We start from the raw sequence: 12,910 nt of genomic DNA on the forward strand, positions 1-12,910 counted from the left end.
CCTCGCCCCCTCAGCCCAGATTTGTTTCTTATTGGTTGTCTCTGGAAAACAGCGTTTAATATGATCGTGCAGCACTGGGACCATTTTTGTCTGGCAGAAAATAAACATTTTTAAACCAGTTACTGTGCCATTTGCATAAAAAAGCTTCATCATTATTATAAAATACAAAAATAGAGTTTGCTGTTTGGACCACTGATTAAAAAAATACTGAGTAACAAGTAAAACCTGAAGAATACCAAAGACTTCCTTTTTCACTGTTTGTAGAAACCTCGATGTTAGGTATGCTCAACAACTTTTCCATACTCTTTTCTTTTCGAGCCCTCGTGTGCGTCCACATAGGTGTGGCTGATTTCTGTTTTGTTGTTTAGCCAGAAAGTTCCTCAGGATGCGAACAAGATCATCTTGTTCCTTAACTCAAAGATAAACAAAGAGCAAAAAAAGCCCTTTGTGGCAGTCTCTGAGTGCTGTGGTGAACTTTCTTTAAGGCGTACGTTTCATTTTTCTTCCTCTCTTCTTTCACAGACTCAAAGCTCTGGTGTCGACTGGAGGTCGGAGTGTCCAAGCAGCATGTGACTGGTAGGTTCAACTAAACGTGTATACAGCACATTTCCATCATGTGTACAGGACACATCACCAGGCAGTGAAATGTATCGTATACCGCCCTCTGCTGGACAAGTGTGTTAAAACTGTGTTAAATAATTGCAGGTCAACTGCAGCTGAGTGTAAATCAAACACTTTGTGGAAAAAAGGACGATGCAGACACAGATCTGTGTTTTTGTCACAGCAGCTCACTCTGACAGCAACACTGGTTTCATCAGTGTCTGAACAACAACCCACTACCTGCAGTTTGTTGTTACCAATAACTTTAAACTGGAAAGCGTTCGGTACTTAAATAAACCAGTTCACACTGTTACATGGGACACGTACAGCTATACTACAGTATGCAGTCAGAAATAACTCAGTCCAAGTTGACCTCAAACATGAGTGTAACTTCATCTGGTTGGCTCAACAATATTAAAAAATATTTTATAGATTTTTGTTCAGTCAGGTTTGAATTTCATGTGACTGGTTTTAAATGTTTGTTGTATTAATGACAGACTGCATTTTGTATTCTAGCATATATATCTCAACTGAACTGAACTACTCATGAGTGAAGTACAAGAGCTGTAATATTCTTACTCTTTAGATTTGAAGCACTGGCACAAATGCGTCGTTCTGCCAGTCTGAAGCTAGTCCTCGTTTCTTTACACTTTGCTTCCAAGGAGTCGTTTGTCATTTTTCAAATTTGGTCTCCGGCTTTCTGACAGTCTTTCCAAATTTGCCTTTGATTCTCTGATTTTCTCGCAGTATCTGAAGAGTATCAGGCAGCCGTGTCATTAACCATGAACCTGAGAGCTGCATCTGGCCCTTCAGCTGATCGCCTGCTGACTCATCAGTGGAAAGTGGCTGTCACAGGCTGTATCCCAATTCAGGGTCTGCAGCCTTAAAGTACGCAGCCTTAACGGTCCACAAGGGCCGCGTACTCAAAGACCGCTAAGGCCGGAAGTGCGAGGCTTGTGAAATGGGACGGTCTAGCCTTCGTTGCGCTGCCCAGGTTGCCTAGCAACCATGATACTAACAGCTGGAAACGTGTCATACAGCTGTGTTTGACAGAAATGAAGGAGAAAATCTTTTGTTCATTTCTTTGTTCCTACATGAGCTTTGATCATTCTCTGTGAGATTAAGCTCAGCTATTGAACGGCGTATATTTTAAAGTAAAGGCTTTAAAACCAAGTTAGTACAAACGTCACTAATGTCACATGACTTTGCCGACATGTGGCCACCAGTAATGTTTTCATGTTCTTCGTTATTAAACATTTGCACATAAATAAGTGACATCATATTCAGTACTTACTTAAAGTTTACTCTTCGGCCGCCCCTCATCCGCCGTTTTTTTTCGGCAAAATTATCCACACCCACCGCCGCGCTATGCATTCTGGGATATGTTGGGCCACGAAGTCTACACCGCCACGTCCTTAAAATTCAGGGAAATGAAGGACGCATTTGAGGGCCGCATTTCGAGCAGCCTTTGAATCGGGACAGCCCTCGTCGCGTTGCTGTGATGTAATCGGCCTTAAAATGCGGCCTTTAAGGCTGCAGACCCTGGATTGGGATACAGCCACATAGTCTTTCTGAAGGCAAACAGACTAAACTGGGCTGATCACCAGCGGCAACAGCTCTGATGGAGTGATTAGTCCAAATGTGCTTCAACATTATTGACAATGAGCAGAACAAAAAGGCTGCCAGCATCCGAAAAAGGGCTTCTTATTCCTAAAGACAACTTAAAGAAAATACAGAGCAGGTCATCTGCTGATCGCAGGGTTGCTGGTTCGACGCCTGGCTCCCACCAGCCTGCTCTCTGAGTTTAAATGTGTGTGCATGTTAGAAAGCACTAAAAGCATAGAAGGAAGTGTTCGTGTGGACGTGGCATGTTGCATAACGCACTGTGAATGTGTGCGTGAATGGGTGGATGACTGGATATGTAAAGCGCTTTGGGGTCCTTAGGGACTAGTAAAAGCGCTATATAAATACAGGCCATTTACCATTTACCATTTACTATGTAAGAATCAGTCCTTTTACCATTTATTGACCTTCAAGCCTGTTAAACTGTACTCAGTTTTTATCTTATATACTGGATTTGCATTTATGTCTGCACATGTTTAAATTCTCACTTAAAGGATAGTGCCTTCCTAGTTTAAAATGCACAGTACTGTAGTGAAAGCTATGCTCCTGTATGTCTTTCTATTGTGTTTGACTTTGTGTTTTGTAGGTTTGGAGGGACGGTGTGCTCAGCTTGTTCGTATATTGTGAAACTGATTGACGTGGGATAAAAGTTGAGCAATGAATAAACAGTCATGATTAAAACAGTTGGGTGTGCGTCAAACTGATGGTCTGATAAGATTTTAATAAGTCACAATCAGCTCTGACAGGATGTGATGTGTCACAGGCATTTATCATTTACTGCTGCACAGAGCTCATCTTCTCTTAATCCCTCTGAAGAAAACGGCAACGCTTTCTTTACAGATCATGAAAGTTTGCATAGAAGTGCAGATGACCAGAATCGTGCCCACTCAGCCATTGTTCACAGTGGGCATCGTGCGTCCTGCCACACACAGGAAGCATTTTCATTTCCACTTGAGAACGTGTCTGAAGTGGACGAGCGTCCGCTGCGTGGGACATATGAGAAAAGACATCCTGGTTGATGGCAGGAGATAATCTGAGAAACAAGAAGCCGAGGACGGCGCACTGTAGAATACAAAGCCCAGAGATGCACGAGCCACGTTCGCTGGATCGAAGATCCCTGTTGTGTGAGCCGATAAACAGATGAGCATAATCAGGAACAGCAAACACAATAGTGGCGACTAACCCTCTTCTACCCGACTGTCAGAAAAACACGGCTGATTTTCAAATTTAAAGATGGATAGAGAAAAATCTATCTTTAGAGGTAGAGGGGGCGGGGTCAGGAACACAGCACCATCAGTATTTGTGCAGTGCACGTTAACACCTAAATGATTCGTGTGCAAAGACGGCCTCGACTCACTCGATTCTGCTTTTTCTCATTTTCATTTGATTGTCATTTCACCTCAACCGATCGCAGCAGATGGCCCCGCCCCTCCCTGAGCCTGGAGGTTTCTTCCTGTTAAAAGGGAGTTTTTCCTTCCCACTGTCGCCAAAGTGCTTGCTCACAGGGGGTCATATGATTGTTGTGGTTTTCTCTGGAGGGTCTTTTCCTTACAATATAAAGCACCTTGAGGGGGCTGTTGTTGTGATTTGGCGCTGTATGGAAATGAAACTGAGTATTGTCAGGGTGGTCAGTGCTCACGTTCTAACAGTCAGTGTTATCCTTGTGGGCCTAAAAACAAACACTGTTCTGGGCCTTTTAAGCTCTAGATGTGGAGGATAGTGTTCATATGAGGGTATTTGGCTGTTCCAATAATCTGAAGAAAAGTAGTTTTCTTGAAAGCCAAAGAGTACATTCAGTCGAATACCACTGTCCATGCTCCTGGCGAGAGCAGCGTGATGAGCCAATAAGCAGACGAGGGGGAGCATTTTATGTCCCAGAGTCTCTAAACAGGAAATGTTCCACTTCGAAGTGAGCTGCAGGGCTCCGGCACTAATCTGGCTGCACAGCTGAAATAATCCACTGTCAGATATGTGCACTTACCCGTTTCTTCTTTCAAGGTTTCATGTGAAAGTAAATGTACGACATGTCACAGCAGCACGATGTGAGACGTTTCCATGTCACACACAGGCTGTTTTCACACGTGGACGACCCGTTCTTGGACGACCCGCTGCCGAGAGAGTACGTCCTCTACCTGCGACCCAGCGGGCCCCTTCAGAACCAGCTTTCCCATTTCTGGCAGCAGAGCCGGATCACCTGTGGCAAGAACAAAGCCCACAACATTTTCCCCCATATTACTCTCTGCCAGTTCTTCATGGTGAGTTATACTGGATTTAACTTTCATGGTTGAAATTCAACAATTGTAGTCGTCGATATCTGGATAGATTATTTTCTTCTTTGTCCTTGTGCATAAAGTTATTTATCTGAATAGTTTAAGGTAAGCTTTGGCTTATCACTGAAACAGCATCAACAGTGTTAATAGGAAAATACATGTGATGGTGCCATCAGAGCTCGTAGTGTCTGCTAACGACCAGCTGTCATGGGCTACGTTCACAGTGCAGGCGAAAGCGCATCAAATCCGACTTTTTTGACCCTATGCGACCCGTATCCAATCATGTTGTGACAGTGTGAACGGCACAAATCAGTCTTTTACGTCACTGACACAAGACAGGCGCCAATCATCCGCACCGGAGAAATTGATAGACTGCTGCAACAACACCTACTAGCTCTGTAGCTATGGGCTCAAAATGTGGTCATAAATATTTTGTACTTGTAAAAAAGATTTGTATGTGTAAACAGAATTTGTGTGTAAAAAAAGATTTGTGTGTGGACTTAGCCAAAAAAAAACCCCTGCAAGTTACAAGTACGAATTTTGACCCTATTTTTCTTCCTTTCATCTGATTGGCCAATGTAACAATCCAATCAGAGAACAGATGGGTTTGGCTGTCGGAGGGGCGCTTTTTTGAACTGCAGGTCCTTGAAGGGTAATCTCTATATAAATATCCGATAGCAGCTAGGTCCCCTAACTTTCAGCAGCTGTTGAAAGGATAAAGTTGTGCTATATCAGTGGTTAGAAATAACATTATTACTTTAGGATTAGTCTAACACAAAGTCAGGGCTGACCCAGGACCATTGCTGTGAGTCACAGTGCGCAGCATAAAGGTCCTTTCACATCAGACGCAGGATGTGCTGCTAATGCTAACTGCTAACTAAAAGCCAAGGATCCAGAATTTGTTGCTGGCTGCTGGGCTCTGTGGGTTTTTGCATCAGTACCTGCACTAGATGCACCTGCTCGTTGTCGTTTTCATCTCTGACTTTATGTGAACTACAAGAGTTTGTGGGTTTTTTTGCTAGTTCTTCAAATGTTCAATAAAAACATGTATGCTAATTCATAACGAAGAAAGCTTTGTGATGAAGACTGTCATTTCCAAAACACTGCCCCCCCCTGCATCCGCAGCGCTGTTGAAAAGGCTGTGGAAGTCCCTGTATTAAACACGTAGACCTGTGACACAAAAATCACCAAACTCGGACGACCACAGACTGTTTTCCTTCGTGGTGATGAAGGAAAACGCTGGGTTGGCATGTAAAAGGGCATTTATTCCCTTCAAAGACCTGCAGTTCAAAAAAAGCGCCCCTCCGACAGCCAAACCCATCTGTTCTCTGATTGGATTGTTACATTTGTGATTGACATGACATTGACCAATCAGCTTAAAGGAAGAAAAATAGGGTCAAAATTCGTACTTGTAACTTGCAGGGTTTTTTTGGCTAAGTCCACACACAAATCTTTTTTACACACACAAATCTTTTTTACAAGTACAAAATATTTATGACCACATTTTGAGCCCATATGTAGCCGCCATTTTTACTTCCGTAAACAGAGCGCGTTGTGTGTGACGTCTTCTTTTGCGCATGCAGGCCGCTTTGAGGGCTGTAAACCGTTCACACCAGAGCGCGTTTGCTGTCACATTTTATTTGTAGTGTGAACAACCAGACAAAAAAATCGATTTGATCAAAACATCAGAATTGAGCATAAAGACCTGCAGTGTGAACGTAGCCTTAGAGATGAGTAAGAACTGAATCGTAAAAAAATTGAAGAACTAATTGAAGGATAAGCTTTATTTGTCAGTTGCAGTTGCCTGTATGGTCGACTGGGTCTGTCGACAATACAATATACAAACTTCCATTGGGGAGACAGGTCAGGCGAGGCAGCAAAAAAAGGGATAGACAGTGAGATATGTAACATATAGGGGCAAAGTCAGGAGAAAAAAAGGGTTCTGCCCATGATGACTTCCAACCAGTGAGTCGTCATGAGGAGAAAACACAAAAACTCCATAGCACGTAAAGAAGCACAGATATGATGTACACAGTCGTCACGGACGCTGCGAGTCCTCGCGCCTCCAGCTGAGCCGCTGTCTCCATGGGGGAAGTAAGCATGGGAGGAGGCGTTGGATCCGGGGAAGGGAGTGTGGTGAGTGCATATCAGTATCAGTGTGCATGTGTGCGTGTCGGGGTGTGTGTCCTGAGTTCAGCCTGAGAAAGTGTCCTTTAGCCTGTTGGGCTAAGATCAACAGTCTGCAGCCTACGCAGGTGGCCTTGAGTCAGTTCGTTCTCGTTCTCGTATCTCCCGGAAGAATGTTGTTGTTCTCCTCGGCATCAACCTTCAAGCAGCTGGCGCCGTCGGGGTGGGGGTATAGCCGCATTATAGATGTAGGTAACTGGTTTTAGGTCGAACTGCACCCATTTTACACTCGTTCTAATGTCCATCACTGGTCTCCAGGTGTATCTCTCTTTGAAGAGCCGTGAGTCCTCCAAGATCTTTCCCATATTTCGTTCAGTAAGGACAGTCTGAGCACTCACCGCTCTTCCCACAGTTTCCATCAGAGCGGCGAGCCTTGTGGGGTTTTGAACAGCAGTCACTTCTTTCTTCACTTTCCGGTAAGCCAGGGCCAAGCCAGCTCCAAACAGCAAGAGCCCTGTTATCATGGGTCCGAATAAGTAGATGTCTTCAATGTCCTCGATAGACAGTCTCGCCAGGCACACGACCCCCCACTTCTGCCACCCGTCCATCGTGTGTCCAGCAGGGAACGTCCTTCTGGGACACTCTGGCTCTCCCGAACCCAGGCTTCTCGTCGAGAATAGAGTGTCAATAGCATTAAGGGACCAGTTGATCAAATCCATAGTTCTTCTTTGTTTTAGAGAACAAGAGTGAGAAAGAGACTCTCTCAGGGTTAGAGTCGGACAAGACAAGGACATAGAAGCAGCAGCAGGGAAGATAAGGGAAGGAGAGGGTGAAAGATGCGTCCGCCTCCTCCAAGAGCCAGAAGAGAGATCTTTGTACAAAATCTTTAAGATTGAAGACATTTCTGGTAAATACGAATATCTGAAATAGGGAGGAGGGACAATAAGACAAGTGAACTGAGTCAAGGCAAATACAATGGTGGGAAAACATCAAAGGAGGAAGTTAAAAAAGGAAAGTAATAAACCACATGAAGCCACAAAAGAAGCTTTCAAAACAAGAGGAAATAGCGTAACATCCACACACGTGAGAGTTTTGTGAACTTTACAAAAAAGCGAACTACACAAATGTGTAGCACTCTAAAACTGTATGTTGTCGTTCTGCATGTTTACATCTTCTTCACAGCAGATATTTCTTAATGAGCAGCATCATTGTTATATTCCAGAGACTCCACAGATGTGCATCAGTATGGCACCCAGCCCTCACTCTGACCATCTCTTCTTGCTTACACAGTGTGCAGACCACAAAGTAGAAGCTCTGTGCGAAGCCCTCCAGGCCAGCGTACAGCAGTGGCGGGGTCGGTTTCCCAGCCCGCTGCCTTTGGAGCTCTACACATCTTCTAACTTCATCGGTCTTTTCGTGGAGGAGCAGGTGGCCGATATCCTCAAGCTGTTTGCAGCTGACTTTGCTGCAGAGGCTGTCAGGAAGGCAGGTAAGAAGTACGAGCGTGAGGGATATCTGCACCCACAATGCTTTCTGATATTAAAGACGTGTGTCTTCCTGTCAGTCTGTTCCATCTTTCACAGTGTGTCACCGTCTGTCAGCATCACTTCACTGTTGTCACAGAGTAATGCATGCTGACTGCCTTTGTGCTTGTTGTGAACGGCGTTCTTAACAGCTTATTGAAGGCCTCGCTCATTCTGTCACTCCGAGTACAGCGGGCGCGCCCACATCTTATCAGAGCGGATGCTCTGTTATATTTTGGTTGTTTAGCATTAAAGAAAAAAACAGACACAGGTTTCTTCAGATTGAAAGCAAAGCGCGCCTTTGTTCTGAAAGCAGTCCCTGTGTGACATGTCTCCTGTCCCTCTGTCTCTGTCAGAAGTCCACGTGGAGCCTCACAAGAAGCAGCTCCATGTAACTCTAGCCTACAACTTCCCCAGTGATCACCTCCCCTCACTAGAGAAACTCGCTAAGGGCATTGAAGTGAAGCTGGGATGTGATTGGCTGGCTGTTCTGTTCTCCCGGGACATTCGTTTTGCTAACCACGAGGTAGCTGATATTCAGACTAAACCCCGCATGCTCCAGAACTGCACACACTGAGGACAGCTATTGAGTAGTGATGTCTGTATGTTCTGCTTGTCTGTGATTGGCCGATGCAGACCCTGAGGGTGATGTACCCCTACGTGCCACAGAACGACGATGAGCTGGAGCTGGTTCCCGGGGATTTCGTCTTTATGTCTCCCGTGGATCAGAACAGTACCAGCGAGGGCTGGGTGTACGGGACCTCGCTCGCCACCGGGCTGTCCGGCCTGCTGCCTGAGAACTATGTGAGCCTGGCGGATGAATCTGACACCTGGGTGTTTCATGCGTAAGTGTAGCACACGAGGAACGTTGCTGCTGAATATTTATGAGCGTGCACCTTCACTGATGACTGTAGGCTTTGCACAGTGCGTCTGCAGCTAGCCCAAACCAAAGAATCTGTGCGTAACAAAACCACGGCGGACCCGTCCACATGTTCGTGCTTTTCAGCGTCTTACACACTTTATTGGCTGCACGCGGTTGCTGTTCACAAACTCGGCTGCAGCTTTACAGCTCACAGCTTGACATCCACATCGACTACAACAGCACTGACTCAGACAGAGCACAGATTTTAAGCATGATTGCAGATGCCGCCCAGGTGCATCCATCTCACCTGCAGCGGCATCACAGACCACGCCCCGCCTCGCTGTGTTTCCATATGGCAACGTTAACCTTACTTCTCAGGATCCAAAGAAACAATCAGTATATTTAAAGGTTCACATCACACACGTCTCTCAGCTCAGTTCAATTCCATTTTATTCGCGTAGCACCAGATTTACAGTGACAGTGTTTTTCCACCAACCACAGCTCCCACTCGTTCTTCAGCTGTGAGGCCAGTGACAAGGGCAGTAAAGACAGAGGCCTGTTCGATGGACTGTTGGACAGCCGCCGTCCCGATAGCACAAGTCCCGGGGACACGCCGTCCAATAGTCTCATCTGTCATCCAATGCAGGTACTCAACCTGTGAACTGCGCACTAAATGTTGCTGTCATCTGTCCAAATGTTCAAGCGCCCTGTTACTCGGATGTTCAGCAGGTCCTGCGGATCAGCGGGGGTCACTCTCGGCAACCCAAGCGGACTCTTTTCGTGTGCCGCCACGGTGAGAGGATGGATGTGGTCTTTGGCAAACACTGGCTCTCCCTCTGCTCAGATAGTAAAGGTGAGCACGTCCACACACCTTCATTACTGTCTTTGTGCATCTCACGGTGAGGTTTGGACATGCAGCGGTACTTTTCTCCCCGCCTCTGCAGGTAGATACGTACGTTCCAACCTGAACATGCCTCCCAGTCTGCCTCTGTGGGGAGGACAGAGAGACTATGACATGGATGCTCCCATTACTGTGTTTGGATCCACCCAGGCCCGGCTTGTGGGTACGTGACTGGTGCAGATGTGAATGGTGTAAAACACCTGCTGCTGATGAGCAGGCTGACATTTTTGTTTTTGCACGTGTGCTTTGCTTTCTTCTCCAGGTGAAGCCCTGTTAGAGAGCAACACAGCCATAGACTTTGTGTACTGCTCTCCCGCTCTGCGATGTGTTCAGACTGCACAGAACATCCTGAAAGGTAAAAACGGGTCCGGCCTGTGCACCAGCGGTCGCGCCGACACATCGAGATAGTGCGTTTCTTTTTTATCTACGACATTTGGTTTGTGCAAACAGGTTTACAGCAGGACAGCAAGCTGAAGGTGCGAGTGGAGCCGGGGCTTTTCGAATGGACCAAGTGGGTGTCTGGGAGCTCGATGCCTGCGTGGATACCTCCCACCGACCTGGCTGTTGCACACTTCAGCGTTGACACAACTTACAGGTGATGACTGCCGAGCAGCGGCTTTTGCTTGTGTGGGGACTTTGGATGCTAACTGTGCTGTGTTAGAGTTGCATACTTCACACCTCTAATACGGAGAGAAACTAAGACGTATCTATACAACTGTAAATATAAATCCACACAGAAAGCAATGGTATGAATGCTGGTCATGTGATGATGGGAAGGTTGGTGGTTCGATCCCTGCCAGTCTGCATCCCTCTAATCTACAAATATACTAACGCCAAGTTGTGTTGTATGAGGCGAGAGAGAAGCTCTGTATCAGAATCAGTCCATTTACCATGAACTGTATTTCACTCACAGTAGAGCGCAGAAAATATATCAGATGTTAAAAAAGAGAAAGGACCATTTGAAGAATAATATTAGCTCATATTTTATTTAATGGCAGCAACTCTTCTAACAACAGTCCATAAATGTTTGGACGTGAGGAGAGCAGCTGCTGGACCTGTGGCCGAGGTTGTCCCGCTGTGGTCTCACAGAGGATCGTAGCTGCTCGACTCTCCTCGGTCGTGTCGTCTTCTTTGTTTCATGATGTGGGTGGCTGTAGCTCAGGAGGTAGAGCAGGTTACCTACTGATCGGAAGGTTGGAGGTTCGATCCCAGGCTCCTCCAGTCTGCATGCCAAGTATCCTTGGGCAAGATACTAACCCCAAGTTACAGTATGAATGTGTATGAGTGTAGTTAGAAAGCACTCAGTACAGAGGTAGTGCTTGTGAGAATGGGTGTGACTGGGTGAATGTGGCGTGTTGTATAGAGCGCTTTGAGTACTCCGGGAGAGTAGAAAAGCGCTGTATAAGAATCAGTCCATTTACCATGTTCTCAATGTTTCTGCTGGTGGTCTGCAGGCCAGTTCAACACTTGTACTGTGAAGCCGCACTGTCGTAACTCTGTGTGGTTTCACAGAAATATGGACCGTTCTTCCCTGGAAAGGACACGGTCGGGATGGCAGCACATGTTGCTGTGTCGTTCCACCATCTCCTTCATCCCATCAGAGGTGGAGACTTTTGAACTACGTGATAACAAGCCAGCCGCTGCTCTTTAGTCCACAGGACATTACAAATGTTTGATCTGTCTGATCACAGAGCAGTTTTCCATCTTCCGTCGGTCCATGTTGAATGAGCTTGGGTCCAGAGATGATGTGTGCACAGCTTTAACCTGCCCGCGTGGCACAGCGGGCTGTGTTCTGGAAGTGTTCTTGAACCCGTGCACAGAGTCGTGACTGTTTGCATTCGTGATATTCAGCCTTGTGCACAGCCGCTGCTCCAGATTCTCTGAATCTTTCTGTAGATGATATACAGCGGCTTGCAAAAGTATTGGGCCCCTTGAACTTTCCCACATTTTGTCACATTACAGCCACAAACATGAACCTGCAACATGCACCTGTGTGTAATCTAATGTCAGTACAGATACAGCTGCTCTGTGACGGCCTCAGAGGTTGTCTGAGAGAACATTGGGAGCAACAACACCATGAAGTCCAAAGAACACAGCAGACAGGTCAGGGATAAAGTTATTGAGAAATTTAAAGCAGGCTTAGGCTACACAAAGATTTCCCAAGCCTTGAACATCCCACGGAGCACTGTTCAAGCCATCATTCAGAAATGGAAGGAGTATGGCACAACTGTAAACCTACAAGGCCGTCTTTTGGGATAAAATGAGCTAATATTTTCCATAAAATAGAAAATGTCTTAGTGTAAGCATTTGACTTCTGTTGTGATTAAAATACTGTACAGGATTAAGAGGTTTGCTAATCGTTGCATTCTGCTTTTACGGATTTTACACTGAGTCCCAACTTTTGGGGGGTTGAAGCAGGAGCAGCAGGGTTTGTAACACGCCAGCAGGAACCCTGTGTATGTCCGCCTGGCCTGCAGAGATCTCCTCTGTAGTTCTGATGGACTGAAGGGTCCAGAGCGAGTCTTACGCCATCTCCCAAACTGCAGTCCACGCCCACTCAAAGGCACAAAGAAGACACTTACCACTGCCTAACATGTTTCACTAATTATTTATCTCAATGCAGACCTCTGATCCCAGTCAGCAAGCTCACTGTGTCCGAGTCCTACGAGAACTACATGAGTCGGAGCTATCAAGTAACCAAAGACATCCTGTCAGACTGCAAAAACAGTGGTAAGAGACACACAGCAGAGCTGCTGCAGATGTGGAACGTTTAAAGATCAGCATGTTCATGTCTTTGTGCATCCCGCCTGGGTTTCCACTCTCCGTAGGAAACAACGTGCTGATTGTAGCCCACGCTTCTTCCTTAGAGGCCTGCACGCGCCAGCTGCAGGGCCGCAGCCCACAGAGCGCCAAGGACTTCATCCAAGTCGTCCGAAAGGTCCGCTCACACACCTCTTTTCATGTGGTGCATCTGTTTTATTGTCTTTGTTACATTCCACCTTTC

General features: G+C 46.2%; 1 protein-coding gene across 2 annotated transcripts in view; it reads left to right on the forward strand.

Moving 5' to 3' along the window:
* ubash3bb (ubiquitin associated and SH3 domain containing Bb) overlaps window positions 1-12,910 on the forward strand; it is a 46,300-nt gene that overhangs the window by 29,774 nt on the left and 3,616 nt on the right. Inside the window, exons 2-13 of one of the 2 annotated variants that reach the window (XM_086260480.1) lie at window positions 523-576; window positions 4,292-4,478; window positions 7,911-8,109; window positions 8,500-8,669; window positions 8,780-8,988; window positions 9,507-9,651; window positions 9,732-9,858; window positions 9,950-10,069; window positions 10,169-10,261; window positions 10,357-10,501; window positions 12,530-12,636; window positions 12,735-12,844. In XM_086260480.1, coding sequence (XP_086116606.1) covers window positions 523-576; window positions 4,292-4,478; window positions 7,911-8,109; window positions 8,500-8,669; window positions 8,780-8,988; window positions 9,507-9,651; window positions 9,732-9,858; window positions 9,950-10,069; window positions 10,169-10,261; window positions 10,357-10,501; window positions 12,530-12,636; window positions 12,735-12,844 — 1,666 coding nt within the window. The remainder of the gene's footprint in view (window positions 1-522; window positions 577-4,291; window positions 4,479-7,910; window positions 8,110-8,499; window positions 8,670-8,779; window positions 8,989-9,506; window positions 9,652-9,731; window positions 9,859-9,949; window positions 10,070-10,168; window positions 10,262-10,356; window positions 10,502-12,529; window positions 12,637-12,734; window positions 12,845-12,910) is intronic. The other variant, XM_086260481.1, reaches the window with a different exon arrangement.

Source organism: Aulonocara sp. 'chitande type north' Nkhata Bay, linkage group LG14, assembly GCF_057382095.1.
Source record: "Aulonocara sp. 'chitande type north' Nkhata Bay isolate Kocher_YH1m ecotype deep benthic linkage group LG14, A_spYH_male_GT1.1, whole genome shotgun sequence".
Classification (NCBI taxonomy): domain Eukaryota; kingdom Metazoa; phylum Chordata; class Actinopteri; order Cichliformes; family Cichlidae; genus Aulonocara; species Aulonocara sp. 'chitande type north' Nkhata Bay.